The 17,246-nt window shown below is 38.9% G+C and overlaps 1 protein-coding gene across 6 annotated transcripts; it reads right to left on the reverse strand.

Annotated features, from left to right (window-relative positions):
- Positions 1–88: 88 nt before the first annotated feature.
- Positions 89–16,480, reverse strand: LOC134819349 (uncharacterized). Of its 6 annotated transcripts, none has more exons than XM_063829273.1 (13): positions 16,203–16,480; positions 15,195–15,359; positions 10,633–10,790; positions 10,362–10,516; positions 10,039–10,189; positions 9,736–9,869; positions 9,277–9,417; positions 4,994–5,096; positions 4,776–4,885; positions 3,526–3,671; positions 1,356–1,437; positions 982–1,147; positions 89–598 (listed from the first exon to the last, which is right to left on the reverse strand). In XM_063829273.1, exons 1-13 carry the CDS (start codon positions 16,300–16,302, stop codon positions 467–469), a joined length of 1,743 nt encoding a protein of 580 aa, XP_063685343.1. In that variant the 5' UTR covers positions 16,303–16,480; the 3' UTR covers positions 89–466. The 6 variants fall into 6 exon arrangements, with proteins under 6 accessions (XP_063685343.1, XP_063685352.1, XP_063685366.1 ...); XM_063829282.1 differs by lacking the exon at positions 16,203–16,480 and adding an exon at positions 8,842–8,886 and having other exon boundaries at positions 15,195–15,355; XM_063829296.1 differs by lacking the exons at positions 15,195–15,359; positions 16,203–16,480 and adding exons at positions 8,842–8,886; positions 11,109–11,264.
- Between the last annotated feature and the right edge of the window lie 766 nt (positions 16,481–17,246).

The following is a 17,246-nucleotide window of genomic DNA, read 5'->3' on the forward strand; positions in this document are numbered from 1 at the left end:
CATGACATTTTTACTTTTTCTCACCAACAAAAGGACATATCCTCGGAGATTTGGGAAATTATGACCGCTCAATATTGAAACTAAAATATCATGTAGTTTTTAATTGATAATTATGATTATATCAACATGAATGATGAATATATTTAAAAAGTGTGATAGTCACTCAAACATAATACCTCAAAAGACATTCCCACAGTAAACCGTTGGAAGACAAAAAATTAATTTGGTAAAGTAATTAAGTCAAAACCTTTTCCAATTCTTAAAGTAAAATCCGTCAAGTCTCATTTGCAAAGATTTTTCAGCATAAATAATAATACCGGTAATAATAAGGCGAAGCACATAAGATTGGGAGCACATAAGATACACACTGTGTAACACAGTATATTTACAGTTTGTACAATATTTGTCACTACACAAAGATTACAGGCATCTAAAACTGAATTGAAAAATTGTAATTGTGATAAAATTAGGCATCAACAGTAACACCAGCTGATTCATTCTCGCTGCATTCGGAAATCTTTTCTGGGATATCAGCATCGGACGCAAGGCTCTTGGAGTCGCTGTCTACCGCTGCTGGAATCTTCTCCACACTGCCCTGCTAAAATCAGGCTCTAATTTCTTAAATTCCGTTTCCAATTTTCGCATTTTGGACGAAACTTAATAAGACCATGCGCAATGGTCATGCGATACAATAAATTGTCCAGTGACCATGCTTATTAAGACGAAAAAGGTTTAAAAGGTATCCCCCGTGCTTAAAATTAAACAGTCTTTAGCAGAGCAGCAATTTGCGATTTTTGAGATCATCTTTTTAATGAACATGTCCCTGATTGTAATAGTGATATTAAGCATCATCTCGCATTGAGCTGTATGCATCAATTAGCAAATCAGTTTTATGATATCATGTCCTCATGCTGAAACAAGGGCACAGCGTTGATCATTGATAAGTGAGCTCAGCACATGTTTGCTGGTCTAGCTCCTTACGTTAGAATTTGAAAGCAGGGAAGCTGCTTGGGATGCTGCTTCGGAAGCTGCTCTATCTCCGTTTTCCAGACTTTCCCCCTTCAGAACGTGGGTCAGCAAGACGAGAACGGCTGCGTTCGTAGTGGCGTTTCTCTCTGTCTGTTCTTTTAATGCGATCAGATTGTCACTGAAATGATGGGATTTTTAGCGTACTTTACACCGACAATGTACATTTTCAATGATATCGTTTAATATGAGTGAGAACTGGGATACCAAAAAAAAAACTCTGTTTTATTTCATATGTTGAAATGAAACCCGAAAACCACTACAAAGTATTGTTGGGCTGTTGGTTTGTACATATAAATCTCTGATTTATGGTAACCATGGTAACCTACTTGATACTTCTGAGGATGACAGTTTGTTCAGCGATCTGCTCTTTTCCTGACTTCTCAGCTTCCGCTTTCTCTCCGGCATCACCTGCGATAATATGTCAGTAAACTCACTGTACTTAATAGATTAGACGGAAACTTGCTTTAAAACGTTTTACTGATAGCATTCTAGATGTAGATCGCTGGTACTTGAGTCGCAGTTCATGCTGCCTATTATGAGTATGATATTAAGCGTATGATAATAAGCAGACTCTTGGTTTGCGTATTTCAAACATATTTACTAAAATACAAAGCTACACTCTACTGACGGTACTACAGAGAAGACGTAAAAACAATTCTCCATCTAAATACTGAGTAGAAGGAAAAGTACCTGATCGTTTACTTTTAGGCTCATGAGCCCGGAAGGAGTTGGCGGCAGGGGTACGCCGTCTAAAACATGCGCTGGGCGGGGAACTCTTGGTGGGAGGTGAAGGTGGGGGAGGGTGTGACTCTACCTTCTCCTTCTCCCCGTTCTTGCTCCAAGTTGCATAAATGATGGGTCTCATTTTCTGGAGACTATAGAGCTCAGTACATGGCAAACTTATCAAACGTGAAATAGAGTGGGGGTTCTTTGACAAAAGAAGACAAGCTCGAGTAATTATCTCTCAAATTAATGATCTTGTGTCGAGCACGCTGTTCAGGGACTAAGCTCCTACTCACGCTCCAAGTTGAAACTGTAACAACAAGCGAAATCAGCTTTACACACGCAGACAGCCGCTTCCAGAGCTATACTGATACTGTACTACGAGAACACGCTCTCTCTCTCACTCTCACTCTCTTCTGCTCTCTCTCTCTCTCAGTCTCTGAGTCTAATCGCCGAATAATGAGATAAGCGATTTATAGCGGCTCCCTCTTGCTGAGACCGATGCTAATGACAGGAAGGGCTTACACCCCTCAGAGAATGGAGGGATCCCCCGCCTCTTGATTATATGCAATAATTCCTCCGAGGTGGAGATCCTTATGAGCTGGGTCCACAGTAAGAGTTCGGTACAGTTCGGACGATACCGCACAATAGGCCACTACTGCATTATGTATGAGATCCGCGTCGAGAGTTACTTACTCAGTAAGCTTGCGCGGTCGTGAAGCTTGTCTATTAATGAAGATAATTCTATTTATAGATATAAAAGTTATAACTTGTAGCTGTATTTTAAGACTAAGATAAGACTGATTTGCTAATGAACGATCAATTACTCTGATCATTTCCTGTTTTATAAAATAGTGCTTCTATGTTCTAGTGCATCAATGATCTCGTTCAACTAAGTGGCATGGTCTTCATGTTCTTCAAGGACGCTTATGAATAACATGAATAGTGAACTACGGATTCTCCTTTGAGCTGAGTACTGACACGAAGATTACACGTGAGGGCAGTGAGTGATGAGCGTAAACGGAGCCAGCAAGACCTCTGGAAGTTCTTAAATCTAAATAACATTTTTATTTTAAGTCAAAGCTCCTCGCCGAGCGTTTGAAGGCTCTTGATGTATTCTAGAGAAATGACCTTCTTTTAGTGGTGGACTTTAACAAAGCCACCTACTGACTCATTAATGTGGTAGCTATTCAGCTATTGTAAGTGATTCGTCCAAAGACCCTGAGTACACTGGGTTCTATTGCTTCTATTCTAAGATTGGCATCAACCTGGCTTGACGGGTGCATGCTAGTGGAAATACTAACCCTAGCTGCATCCAGGAACTGTTCTGCTACTAATGAGCTAGGTGGGGCGGCTAATCTTTACCAGTGTAGGAATTTACATTTAGACAGAAACGTTCTGTACATGATGCTAAGCGTAAGAAGCCCAAGACTAAGATTAAGAAACCTACTAACAGTGTACTAAATTGTCATAAGGTTGGACTAATGTAAAAAGTACAAGCCTCTTAATTCAAAACTATTTATAACTTCTCAAAATGTCCCTATTTCGGTGTCATAGTTTACCAATTTGCTAAATGCCTTAAGATGTTTTGAGAACTAAAACTGACAATATCAGATCAACTTAAACAATCAACACGATACAATATATATATATTTCGCAGATAAAATCGACATGTGAAGATCACAAGTTAATTTCAAAAAAGGCACAAATAACAAAAAATATTAAGTATTCCCACGGCACAAAAAGCTAAATTCCACACTAAATCACACTTACACTCAATGTAGGAGGGGATAGAAGGAGCCTTGCCATGAGACATGCCAGTGTAGACAGCGTTCAGATGCTTGGCCAGGTCCGTGTCTCCTAGTGTCAGATGCAGTTGGTCGTGGTGAGGTCCCGAACATACCTTCCTCTTGAACAACCTGGGTGGGGGAGACGGTGTGTTTTAAGTTTAAAAATGGAATTATGTTACAAAGGTTGGTCTAACAATAAAATGGCTATCTGATCAAATTGCTGGTTCTCCAACTAGAACCAGCGTTTTCTGCTTCTCTCTCCAGTCAAACAGTAAGAGAAGGCAGACAGATGAACCTGGATAGAGGGAGACTAATAGGGTATTTGAATAGCACAGATTAATTTGGTGAAAATGAGCAGATACCTAGAAACAGGCAGGGAGCCTGGTTTAAAATCCACCGTAGTGACCGTGTGGGGTGCACTGGTTTTGGGCTTTGGAATTTTCGAAGCCATTTCTCACAGAGTACTACAGAAAATGATGTAAAACCAAGTGAATTTCTATCTAAGCAAATGAATATGCTTGAGCAGCTGGAGCTGTGATATAAACAAGGTATTTCATAATGAGGAGGCATCCTCTCATAAATAAAGCTGTCTCCTCTTAATCAATCACATGACCTGAAAATATCCTGTGGCTGCATTTATGGACTACGCATAGAAACTGAAGACTGGATTTAGTTGCAACTCCCATTGTTCCCTCAGCTTAATTGAACTTCATTTACGTTAGTTCAGTGCGACTGTAGTGAAATTGTCTCAATTAATTAGGAATTTCAGTGTTCATGTTCGGGTTGGACTAAGGTTCATTAAGAAATATGACAAGCCTGTTTGACTAGAAATTATGTTCTCATGCACATATAATATAATGCATGAGAACATAATTTCTAGGCACTCACTTCGTTAATTTTCTTTTTTTGAATCATTAACAAACATAGTTGAATATTTAAATGTATAATATACAAATATTGAAGTATGTTTGCTAATGATCCAAAAGAAGAGAATTTTAACCAACATATGATGTTCTACTGAATTAAAAAAGAAAAAGAGAGTGGAATACAGTTTGCAAACGGGCCTTATTAGTACCTTATCTGATATAATTGGAGTATTAACCCTTATCTTTATTAGGCACTGAAGATGTCCGAAAATATTTTACCAATGATGTTATAAAGATTTTGTTTGAAACTTTTTAACTCATTCGTTGTCTGACTGTGGGAACTCTTGATTTTTGGTCTTGTTAGTACCTGTTAGCAGATCTGTCGCACTGGTATCTCTCTATCAGCTGGTACATCTTATCCCAGCACTGGTGGGGTGTCCTGTGTTTGAACCTCTTCGAGAAGTTCTTGGACAGCAACTGCAGGTTGAAAACCAAGTCAGGGTTTTAAGTTTATTTATTTGAATACATATATGCAATCATCGATTTGTGAAGTTTGATTTTCTACGAAGGAGAAACTTTATTAACCTGGAAGTCAATGTGGTCGTCTCCAAATTCATCAATCTGGTGCCTGTAGAGCTCTATCAAGCAAACAATCTCCTCGTTGTCCCATGGCCCCATTTTAGCTTCGCTGAAGAAATAAAATAGCTATATTAATATTAGGCGTCATCGTTTAATATAATAGTTAAACTTTACTATAATTAAATCACCCACATATTTAGCTATTTTGTAGCTGTGCAGCTTTTTGATTTAATAGCAAAATCAAAAGTTGTGCTTTTTTTGCCTTTGACCCTTAGTTGTAGTGAACGTACGGAACGTTCACTAAAAATAGTTTGTGAACGCGTTCGCTAAAAGATTTTAACGTTCGGAACATAAGGAACGTTAATTGCTATAATGAAATTAAAATGCCGGACATAGCCCAATTATCCGGCAAAGTACTAGCGTTTCCATTGCCACTTGCCGACAGGATTTGCCACGTTGTAACAGACAATCCAAATGTCAATAAATCTCTACGACGCTTAAGCGAAGCTGATTATGAACACATCATACGATCATGCTGTGTAACCCACCAGTTCGATCTACTTGCCGAGGATGTCGGGAAGTTGAGCTGGACCAAGGAGACATTGTCGAATTGTAACAAAATAGTTACAAATGTGAAGAATCACGACATGATTCTAAAAACGTTAAGAACCCATTCTCTTGTCAATTTGCTAAAACCAGGGGAAACTCGGTTTGCCACCCAGTTTATTATGTTAGAGAGACTGAAGGGTTCCAAGGATACTTTGATTAAGACTTATATTGATCCAACCCTTACTGAGTCTGTTAGCAATAAAAGTAATGCATACAAGAATTTGTTTGAGTGCGCTAAAGATTTAGTGTTTGACCCCGATTTCTGGATAGAAGTCGACTGTTTATGCTCAATTCTCGAGCCGATAATGGTCTTGCTTAGATTTTCAGACAATACAGGGTGAGTTGAAAATAGTGTGTGGAAAGTAAATGGCTCTACTTTTTTTGACAAATGAAATTTCCAGTTAACTTTTGCATATTTAGGTAATGAAAATATATACTTTTTATGATAATACAATTAAAATACTTAATGATTAATAATTTGCTCAACCCATCGTCCTTTATTAACTAGGACATATTGATAACGTGTAAGACAATTGTCTATAGCCGACTTGACTGTATTATGGGGGCAGGGGAGTCTTATGGAAATTTTCTCAAAATCGACTTTTTAGTTAGTTGTTTCTGATAGAGGGGAGTAATATTTATCAGATGCTTTTGATGCCGTGGAAAAATATCGTTCCTAGCCGAAATTATTGCCGGTGAAAGGTCAGTGCGTGTGTGGTAATTGTATTGCGCGAGCGATTTTTGATCGCGTGCCCTGAAAATCGAGTCTAAAAATCCATTTTCTCCTACATTTTTTGAGCAATTACCCTGAAACTTTCAGTATATGTTCTAAGGATCATTTAGAAGAGATGAGCCAGACAGAATTTTGAGATAGGCCTTTAAAAAATTTTTATTCGATTTTGAAAATCTTGGACCTCGTTTTTTGATGATTTTTTGATTCTTAAGATTCCTGTTGGTTTCATCGGTGTAATTTATTACAAATATTATCTGTTCACCTTAAAGTTAGCAAATTTTGCTTTCCGCAATAGAAACCATAAAAGTGATATGGTTAGTCTTGCCAACAAAAGGTGGCTCGAGCTCCATTCCCCCTACATTCAGTAGGGTTTTGTGCTCACCCGGCTTATCAGGGATATGATCAGCACACGAATCAGGATGTCTGGAAGGAGTTTCTAGATGTCATGGACACGTGGTGTGACGGCGCAACAAAGAAGAAGATAATTTCGCAGTACACGTTCTACCGAGAAAAAAGAGGCTTATTCTCTACTGACGCTGCCTCAAGTTTTAGCCAAGATTCTGACGATCCAGTCTCTTGGTGGAGCAACTTCGGTTGCGAGGTACCCGAATTACAGAGTTTTGCAATGAAAGCGCTGTCGCAATCGACATCAGCCTCACCCTGTGAGACGAATTGGAGCTTGTACGACTGGGTGATAAACAAAAAAAGAAACCGCCTCACAGTTGACAAGCAGCGAGACCTTATTTATGTTAACGCAAGTTTGCGTCTTATGAACAATTCACGAATTAAGGAGCAATAATTTCATTACTATTTGCTATACTAGTGACTTATTTTTATTCATTATTGTTTATTTACTGTCTAATTCCGACAACATGGTTTTATCTCATTGTATCCATCTAAAGTTAAAAACTATCGGAAAAATTATCAAAATATTGACTAACGTTCACTAACGTTCACAAACGTTCACTACAAAATGATTGGAACGTACGTTCAGTACGACTAAGTTCAGCGTTCACTACAACTAAGATCAGAATTAAGCAATAGCTAAGGTTCATGATACAATCTAAATTTTGGGTTGGTTTTTTGCGAACATTTGACTTTATAATGAATTTACGTTTACCTGATATGGTTAGGAGTTGGCTGGTGGCCATGATGGTATCAAAGGATGAGGAAAGATTAGTTGGTGCACAACTTGATGAAAAACGATATTTTCTGGCAACTGATTTATGGGCATTGTCTCTTACTTTTATATTTGTGTGCTGCCAGGTGTTTTATCTTTTAATTTGCTAGCCAGATAAAATTATTGATTGAAATTCCCATTGAGCAGTGAGCACGATTGAAATGATTCAAATTATAATCGTTAAATGCACAATTTTCCTCTGTACTCCTGTAACTCTTTCTTAAAATGAAACAATTGCCGTAATTAAAATCGTTCTACAAAGAGCGGTACGGACCACTTACGTTTCAAATGAATTCAAATTTTTCGTTAAATCACCCTTGTTAAATATCTTTGGCACTATCTTACCGCCCACTTGCACTGGTCGGAAATTTATGGGTTTCGGCTCTCTGGAAAGTATTAAATTTTTATTTAAATAACCCGCAAGGGAGGGTTGCATCTGTCACAATGTAATTACGCCATTAATTGTATAATATTTAGTTTCAAACAACTCCGTCGTAACTTAATTTATTGCAAGCGACTTAGTTTGAAGAAATGGAGTGACCTGTAACAGTGTAACCGGGCGAGGGGTTCTCCCCGAAATCAACCATAAATTTGACTTTGGGTATGTTGAAAACATATTAAAAACACATGCTGTACGACCTCTTATAAAATTTCAACCTCAGGGAGAGTTCATAGTGCACCCTAATGTTAAATATCTCAACTTCAGGGAGAGTTCATAGCGCACCCTAACGTTAAATATCTCAACTTCAAGGAGAGTTCATAGCGCACCCTAACGTTAAATATTTCAACCTCAGGGAGAGTTCATAATCATAGCGCACCCTAACGTTAAATATCTCAACCTCAAGGAGAGTTCATAGCGCACCCTAACGTTAAATATCTCAACCTCAAGGAGAGTTCATAGCGCACCCTAACGTTAAATATCTCAACCTCAGGGAGAGTTCATAGCGCACCCTAACGTTAAATATCTCAACCTCAAAGAGAGTTCATAGCGCACCCTAACGTTGAATATCTCAACTTCAGGGAGAGTTCATAGCGCACCCTAACGTTAAATATCTCAACCTCAAAGAGAGTTCATAGTGCACCCTAACGTAAAATATCTCAACTTCAGGGAGAGTTCATAGCGCACCCTAACGTTGACAGCATCACAAAATATTGACTAACGTTCACTAACGTTCACAAACGTTCACTACAAAATGATTGGAACGTACGTTCAGTACGACTAAGTTCAGCGTTCACTACAACTAAGCTTTGACCATCACCGCATGATGAATCGTCAGGCATTAAATAAGAAATGAGTGACAATTCCCGTATGATTGTCAGCAAGGCTCTTACGGTGGTGAGTCCAGGGGGGTTTGAATAACCACAGCCTTTTTTACTCTTTGGAAAATAAGATAATAATTTACTAAATTTTTGACTCAAAAAGCTTGGTTATGTTAACTTAACTGATTAAGAACAGTCATGTTAACTGTCCTTAATAAACTGGTTAACCAGTATGGGATCAACGAGAGTTTAGTTTTTTGTCGCTTTATATTATTATTATTAGGGATCGTTCATAAAATACGTAAGCCAGATTGTTGCACTTTTGCAAGGATTTAAAAATCCCATCCCTTCTAAACTGGCTTACGTACTATGTGAGCAATTCCTAACTGACCGAAAGTTATGCCAAATATTCTTAAAATGTATATCTTCTTATTGAATGATCGTCAAATGACTTTATATCGATAATTAAAATAAGTTCATTCATTAAAAGTGCGTTTCAGTACTTACAGAATAGGTGGAGGTGTTGGAGGTGGGGTTGGCGTCGGAGGAAGGGGTTCCGGTGTCGGTGGTTTAATTTCCGTTCCAGCCCACTTTCCTACCAGTCTCTTCCTCCAGTTTCCTAGCTGCTCAACGAGTGTAGAGTCACTCCTAGCAAGCGCACAGAGGTGTAAGTACAATTTCTACAATATAGCAAATGTGAGTATGCCAGTTACAGCCTTACACACTCAAAATCCTGACGTGGGCACTCATCATTTGAATATTAAGTACTCATTTAGAGTTATGCTGGGGAAGCTATAAGTATAAGAAATTTGGGGCCGGCTAGGCTCTCCTCTCAATTGTTCTTCTAAGTGGTGGTAGACTCGGGGACTTGGTCCAGGCCTGCCTTCTAATGTTAACTGGTTTTACCTCACTAACTACATATTACATGGAGATGAATTTTAGCCTACTAAGAAGGTTATAATTTACCTTAGAGCTCCAAGTCCGCGATTATTGATTATGTTAATGAGACCAACTTTGGCAGCTGTCTCCTCTTTGCTGAGTGGCCCATGATCAGGGTCAAATAACCCCACGATGTCATTGTACCTCATACTGTGCTCCAGCTGAAATATGGAATATCTTGTACTACTGTCTACTCAGGTAGTTAAACAAAAATACGTTTCAATACTGTAGGTCTAGGTTGCATTTAATGCATATTATAAATATAAATTATAAAATAGAAAATGGGATTCACCCTTCACCAGAATAGCAAATCAAATTTGTTATCCAAACCTCTAGAGCTACAGATGGAGGATGGGGTAGTCCGAGTTCAGCACACTTTCTTGCCACGTTGTAAACGTTGTTCAAAGCCTGCATGATGTCCTTGAGGTCGACTAGATCGCTTACAGAGCAAGTGTCTGTCACACCGAAATTCTTGCTCCACCTTAGAACAGGATGTGTTAGTATTAACTAATTAATCGATTAAGTGAGTTTCAAAGTGATCTTACGGGGTAAAATAGAATAGGTCTAAGCATGGTTAAATTGAGAATATCAACGTTAATAATTCGAACTGTCGACTCTTGGCAAAACAACTATTGCCTCTGATTAGTGATTACCTTATGAAAGTCTCAATGTTTATGCGAGCAAAGAAGACACTATTCCCGATGTTTTCCCTAAAGTGCACTAGTTTGAAAGGCTCCCCATATCTTTCACATCTTAGTTTACTGATGGCATTCACCAGTCTGCACAGGACGATTCCATCTTGCATGCACTGAAAAGATAAACGTTAACAAAGTTTTGCAACTTTTTAATTGCTAATTTCAGCCGCATTTATCTTTACTAACTATGGTGTGAGAATGCTACCTTGAGGTACGCCAAAAAACTTACCGAGACGAACTGCTCGATCTCCAAGCAGGTCTGAGTCTGTTCGGCTACCCAATGACACAGGTCCACAGCTAGAGGCAGGTACTCGACATCTATCACTGCGGAGGTCAGGGACCCTCCTGCTGGCTTGTTGGGGGATCTTAACTTGTCGCTTCCACCCTCTAGGGGAAGATACAGTTAGAATTTATTTGATAACCCCGTGAAGTAACCCTTGCAGGACTTCGAGACAGAATGTCAAATTAAAAACAAACGAAGAAATTATTTACTTTTAATGAAATGACAACTCTACCATGCATGATAGAATTGTTTAGAACTCTTCTGAACAGCATATCGTGAAATTCTCGACAAAAACTAAAAGAATAACACGTTGTATAGCTCTGATAGCAATTCGACCTGGATTGCTTTATTTTAAGTGTCGGGCTACTCAGATCGCTATTTACCCAGCTTAATTTTCTACTCTACCAGTAGAGAACTCATACCTGATCTTGGAATCCCCGAAATTCCCTCACTCGACCCTTGGCGGGAAATTTTTCGATTTTGCCCCAAATTGGGAACCATCACAGTGGAAGTGGTTGTCCTCGACCGTCTTCTACTCATCTCTACTTTAGTTAATTGTCAGAACATAATGTCTACTCACTTGTTGCATTATTAATAGCCTCCCAAAATTTAGATTGAGACTTTCTCAGGATCGTCATCTGATTGGCGGATGAGGATCTCGATATAATATCAACCACAAACTTCAAATCAGGACAATTAAATTACAACAACACAACTATTAGCTACAAGAAATTAAGAGTATTGCTCGGTATTACAGGGATTAACTAGCCGGCCATCCCCAGATTTGGATCATAGTAATTCCAACGGACAATGAACGAATGAGGCAATGAAGACTGATGTACATGGCTTTCAGGAGCATGTGAGGTCACCTAGACTTCACATTTATCCTCTCAGTCATCAACTATTCGACTTTCTGTCCAGGGTTCCACTTACATCAAGTTGAATACGACTGAGATCGAACCTTTGACGTCATGCTCTTTGTAATGCGAGTTGGAGGTTGACAGGTGACTATATTGATTACATGTGATTTTGAAGTAAACGCTTGTATGAGGAGGGTGTTATTGGAATGAGAAAAGTGTAACCCACTGATTAGGTCCTGTCTACTCTAAGTTAAGCCTGGATGCAGACATCCAGGCTACATTGTATAATATACAATGTAGATTGGCAATTTGTGGGGGAGAAAATATAAGTTTGTTTCCCAATAGACGTTTACTCTCTACAACTATTAGTTCTTTCAAGAGATATTAGAAAACACTCTGTGAATGGAAGTGGTATGGACATAGACTAGAGTAATTAGGAAATAATATGAAATAAGATGCACTTATGCTAGTACAGTGTACACTAAGATGCATCAATCAATTAACTTTAACCGCCACCTGGGTCGAAAGAAATTACTTTTTGCCAGGAATCAGGATCTCGACATTGGCCGGTGGGCAAGGCTAAGTATTTGTAATAAACAGCATGCCTTACTGCAGAGGGAGGGTCCCTAGCTCATAAGCACGATGTTGAAAACATTTAATTTATAGTCAAGCGTCCCCGCTTGGCAATGATAAGGTAATGACTAATGAATATTGAAAACACATTCATTTCTATGTAAGTCTCGTACATTCCTTTTTCAGTAGTTTCTATTGGCAAAAAATGTCGCTAAATCGAAAATCGGCGTGACAACGAAAACAATCAAAACTGTAGAAATTCTACATCAAAATCACAAACAAGCATCTATATTCTAGAAGTAGAACAAACGATGAAGCAAATATGCAAGTCCTCAAATTGAGAAACCGCAACCATTATCCATATTCGAAAGTCCTCAAATTGAGAAACCGCAAACATTATCCAAAGTAAACCTAGAATTAGACCTAAACGTAGACCTAAGTAACAATTTAAACCACAATCCACATCACTGCTTCTGACAGCTCTCCAGGAACTGATGTAGTACTATATATAGTAAGCAGATTATAACTACCGGAGACAGACGATCGCTTACCGTTCAGTAACGAGTGGTTGCCGGGTAAGCGGTCTGTGGTTTTATATCGGCATGGTGGTGGACGTTAACAAACGTAACAAACTATAAGTAACTTATTATCAGTTTATCTGATTATAGAGGCAGGTACACACACGACACAGTATACTGACGACCTGGATCTGACTAAACCTTTAGAAGATTACTCTGGCAGTGAACGCTGAGTTTGATCCAAGTCCTCTCGTACAAAGAGTATTGTAACTATAATGATCGGGTATAAATGTGCATGACGTCTGGTAATCTAGAGTGGTAATGTTCACAAAGCAAGGTCTATCAAAGACTGTATTTAAATATAGATAACGATTAACGATGTATAAAATTGTAAACTTTTTAAAGCAGCACTGTTTATTTGAAGATTTGAGATGGAAACATGAACAGCCTGCCTACCATTTAGCTACTTATGGTTAATGTTTCGAGAGCCTTGCCGTCTATTATAATATTGGGATCCAGCAAAGGCAAACGACCCCTTAGATCTTGCAGAACAGTGGTCTTTTAGCACGAGCTCTTGGCTAGGGTGACTATGATTTATTCAAGATCGCTCTATTGAACAGCCCCAAGATTCTAACATCGTAAGTAGTAATCTTAGTCATCCAGTCTCCACCGGGAAATGAGCACGGGTAGTACAGTACTCTCCAGTATATATAATGTAAATGAAACTTCTTAACGAGGCTTGATAATATATATACCCTGGTGAGAGAAGAAGTGGAGAGTACACATACTCGCACATGTACCACTAGCATGCAGCTCATCTATACCTGGGACCCTAGGTAATATAAGCAGCGGATTCGAGAGAGCAGCAGCAAATGACTGGCCTCTCTTCTTCTCTCTTCTCGGAGAATATATTTCATTGTGACGCAGGTGATCAGCCACACACTGATAGAGTCTTACTCACTTACTGTTCAGAATGTGAGAAAATGAGAGTTCAGTACATATCCTCCTTGTGAGACCGAGTGTTGAATTGAGTGAGTCTTGTCACGTGCCACGTGGGCTGAAATCGTGTCACGTGGGAGGTAGTCGTGTCACGTGACCTGAATAACTAGCTAACTATGTGTATTGAATGAGGTGTATTCAGGTTTACGTCATGTGGCAAAGAATGATATTCTAAACTCTATAGATAAAGCACCGATTTTGACGTTAGTATCGTCAGATCAATTAGGTGCAGACACGCCGCATATAGTTTCACTGCGTCATAATATTATACGATACGTGGCTTTGTCTCAATATTATATGAGAAATACAGGTAGAATATATCGTACGTGGTGGAATCAGATTACGTTTCAATGATGATGCTTGAGGAATTATACTCAACACATCCCATAGTTCAGATGGGTTTTAATAAGTTTTAATAAGTTGTGATACAATAAGATCAGCATCTGGGCCTATTTTCACAAGATATCAAACGATATGCGCTCTGAAAATCGTTATTCGGGAAGAGGATTTCATAGTGACTGAGTCATGCATTTCACTAGACTGAGTGGACTAATTATTCGTGACAAAATGTGAAAATTTGATATTTAATGGTTTAACTGCCCTGTGAAAATCGGCGTGGGACATTTATTATAATAAAGTATAAAAAGCTTAATAAACTAGTTCATGTGTGAAGCAATCGGAGCAATTATAGAATTATTTCCTTGTGGCCATGTTGCTTTTCAAGCTATTTTACTTGTGAGCATTGTTCTGTCTAGTTACAAAGTGTACAATGAACAATTTAAACATATTACATATGACTTATCGCTATTATAGTAGATGTCACATCACTGTCAGTTAAAGATAACTTATGAGAAAACGGATAGTTGCTCAATGCTCAAGCATTGAAACTGAAGCAGTTGTTCAACAACTAGCTATATTAGCCGATTAAGCTGTAGCGATAGTCGGTTCAGAGCCGGTTCATAGCCAGCTCTTGAACCCGTTCGGTTGTTTGCTCTAATATGTACACTACTGCAGTCTGACGTTCGTAACCATTAAACCATGATCATAATCATAAGATAGTTTATTATGATAAATAATGGATGAAGGCAATTGTAGGAACCTATAATACCTGTAGGATCGAAACAGTGCATGCAGATAAATAGAAACCGAAAGATTTGTATCAATTAGAAATGTGCGTGGTATGTGCCGGTTGATGGTTACTGTAACCTCTGCAATTCACCGCCATCAAAATGGCTCAATGTTAGTTATATAAAACGGTATTAACATCTTTTGATTCGAATCCTGAAGCCGCCTTAAGTCAGTCATGATCTTATTGTACTAATCGATATTTTGAGACACGAATACAGGTGGAATATAATTATTAAATATATTTACTAGAGCCATTAGTAACAACTGAACTATTCAACGGAACTATTCAACTGAACTTGGTATATTAAATATTCATCATCCACATTTAAGTGAGTCATTAATAATACATGAACCGTGTATACTAACTTGGTATAAACTTTATCCTTCAAAATGTAATTTGATGTAACCCATATTCTAAACCAAAACTTACCACCATTGAGATCGTTAAGTTTGCTCTTGCTTCCCGCCTTTCTGATCCCCGCCCCATTCGTAGTTACTTTATTCGAGGTCCCCTTGCCACCAGAATTAGCGGTCCCTTTGGCAGCCTTATCTTTCGCTGTTTTACTGTCCTTAGCCACCTTTGTGTTCATATCACCTGATGTTTAAGGGTACGCTTTTGAAATATAGGGCTTTATAGTTTAATCCAAGGTTTCAGGGGTCACACATATGCATGCTTCGCCACGAGATTACAGAAAACCTATTTTAAAATTTGTCGTTTCCAAAAATAATCATTATTCGCAACAAATACAGTCATAAAGAAATAGTGCATATTTTTCTGAAAATACAAATTGGGACTGTACATAGGCTTTCACAACACGGTTAACCAACAAAGCCTCAAAGAAGGAGGTAAAGTGGGTTTCACAACAAAAAAGACCTGCTCAAGACGATGGCTTATTAATCAAGAAGACCTTTCTATAGACAATTAATAAGAAGAATAAAAAGAATGCAATGACTCCGAAAACAACGTACTACAAAATGCTGCAACTATAGTTCAATATTACAAAGAAAAGTCTTATCTCCCTACACCGGCACCCAAGATAGTAAACATTACATAGATAACACAGACAAGTGTGCAGTCTGTCGAGCCACACACGTGCTTTACTTGGAACATAAGTGACGGTGTGCAACCGAGCTGGTGCTGCACTGCTCTCATACTCTCATATACCCATTATCACGTTAGAGCACATGCAATCCCACCTGTTTCCTACTACAGCAGCAAACACTAGGATATTTAGCTCTATAGGAAGTAATGCTTGTACACACTAGGATATTTAGCTCTAGACTCTAAAGGACATGAAGCACCATAGGATATAAGGATAGACCCTGAAATGCAGCAAACACAACGCACCAGTAAACACGGAGACAGTAACATCCAGACCAGGACCAGGATGCTCTGCACATAATGCTGGCCCTTGAGAGGACTGCTGCTCCAACTTACTCCTATTGTCCTCCACTTCTGGGGGTTTAACCACTACTTCAGGGGGTTTAGCCACTACTTCCAGGGGTTTACCGCTCATGACTAACTCCGTCTCGCTCATGACAAAGTCTGCGGGGGCTCACAAAAAGGGGGCTAAAAACGGCGGGAACTAAACTCTGCGGCAATTGTGTGTAGATGTCTAAAGCCCAAGAAACTTAGAGCATGACTCTTAGAGAAATGCTTACCAGAATATTGCGTAACTAAAAATTAAGAGTGTTACTGTACGATCTCCCCGAGCTGTAGTACTGGCCTACAGCGTGAGCCTTGCCCGGTACACAATTATGTGGCATGTAATTATTAGACAACAGTTGAAGAAGCTGGACTGCCCTCGTTATGTCATTATCTAAGCTCTGGAATGTATAATTGTGGTGGATCGCCGAAAATGTGGATGATTCGAACTTTAATTGATCAATTGTTTCCGCGAACCGGAGAAAGATTTAGGCTGTATAAAGATTTATAAATTTCGAAATCGATATCAAGCTAAAATAGGCCGACTAACGAGTAGCCTAGACAGCAGTGTAGATAAATATCGGCATAGATAGACTCTGAATTTTTTCGAACGCGGAGTCTTGACACAAACCATTGACAGTGGATCTAAACACTCGCATTTTTGTGAAGCACTCAGATTAGAGAGTGACAAGATCGATGATACGACTTGTCATAAGTCTAAACGACATTGATTACGTGCACTCAAAGAAGGGGCATGTGGTGTGTCAAGGATACAAAGGCGCTGATGTCACCGTGATGCATCTACTCCGGACCATGGTGATTGAACTTTTGTGATCAACCAGTTTAGCCCCTACACCACGTGGGAGATATTCACACGCCTAGCCTTTGCAGAGGTGTGGTGGACATTTTGTGTCATCAAGATTTTAAGGAGAAAGCAAATACGATACGTAATGGTTACAGAAGAATATTGAGAGTTTGTGTTTAGTTTTTTTACACCGCAGCAACAAATGATAATGAGATCTCACCAAGAACCTAAAACATCCATCTCTCTGCATC

Source organism: Bolinopsis microptera, chromosome 1 (genome assembly GCF_026151205.1).
Source record: "Bolinopsis microptera isolate Bmic1 chromosome 1, MBARI_Bmic_1.0, whole genome shotgun sequence".
Taxonomy (NCBI): domain Eukaryota; kingdom Metazoa; phylum Ctenophora; class Tentaculata; order Lobata; family Bolinopsidae; genus Bolinopsis; species Bolinopsis microptera.

Excerpts from the sequence above, each read along its gene's own strand:
- LOC134819349 (XM_063829273.1), bottom strand. The coding sequence starts at position 16,302 with ATGAGCGAGACGGAGTTAGTCATGAGCGGTAAACCCCTGGAAGTAGTG. Across the intron at positions 10,517-10,632 it reads AGATCGAGCAGTTCGTCTCG|TGCATGCAAGATGGAATCGT; the intron begins GTAAGTTTTTTG and ends TTATCTTTTCAG. Across the intron at positions 5,097-9,276 it reads CCAACACCTCCACCTATTCT|CGAAGCTAAAATGGGGCCAT; the intron begins GTAAGTACTGAA and ends TTATTTCTTCAG.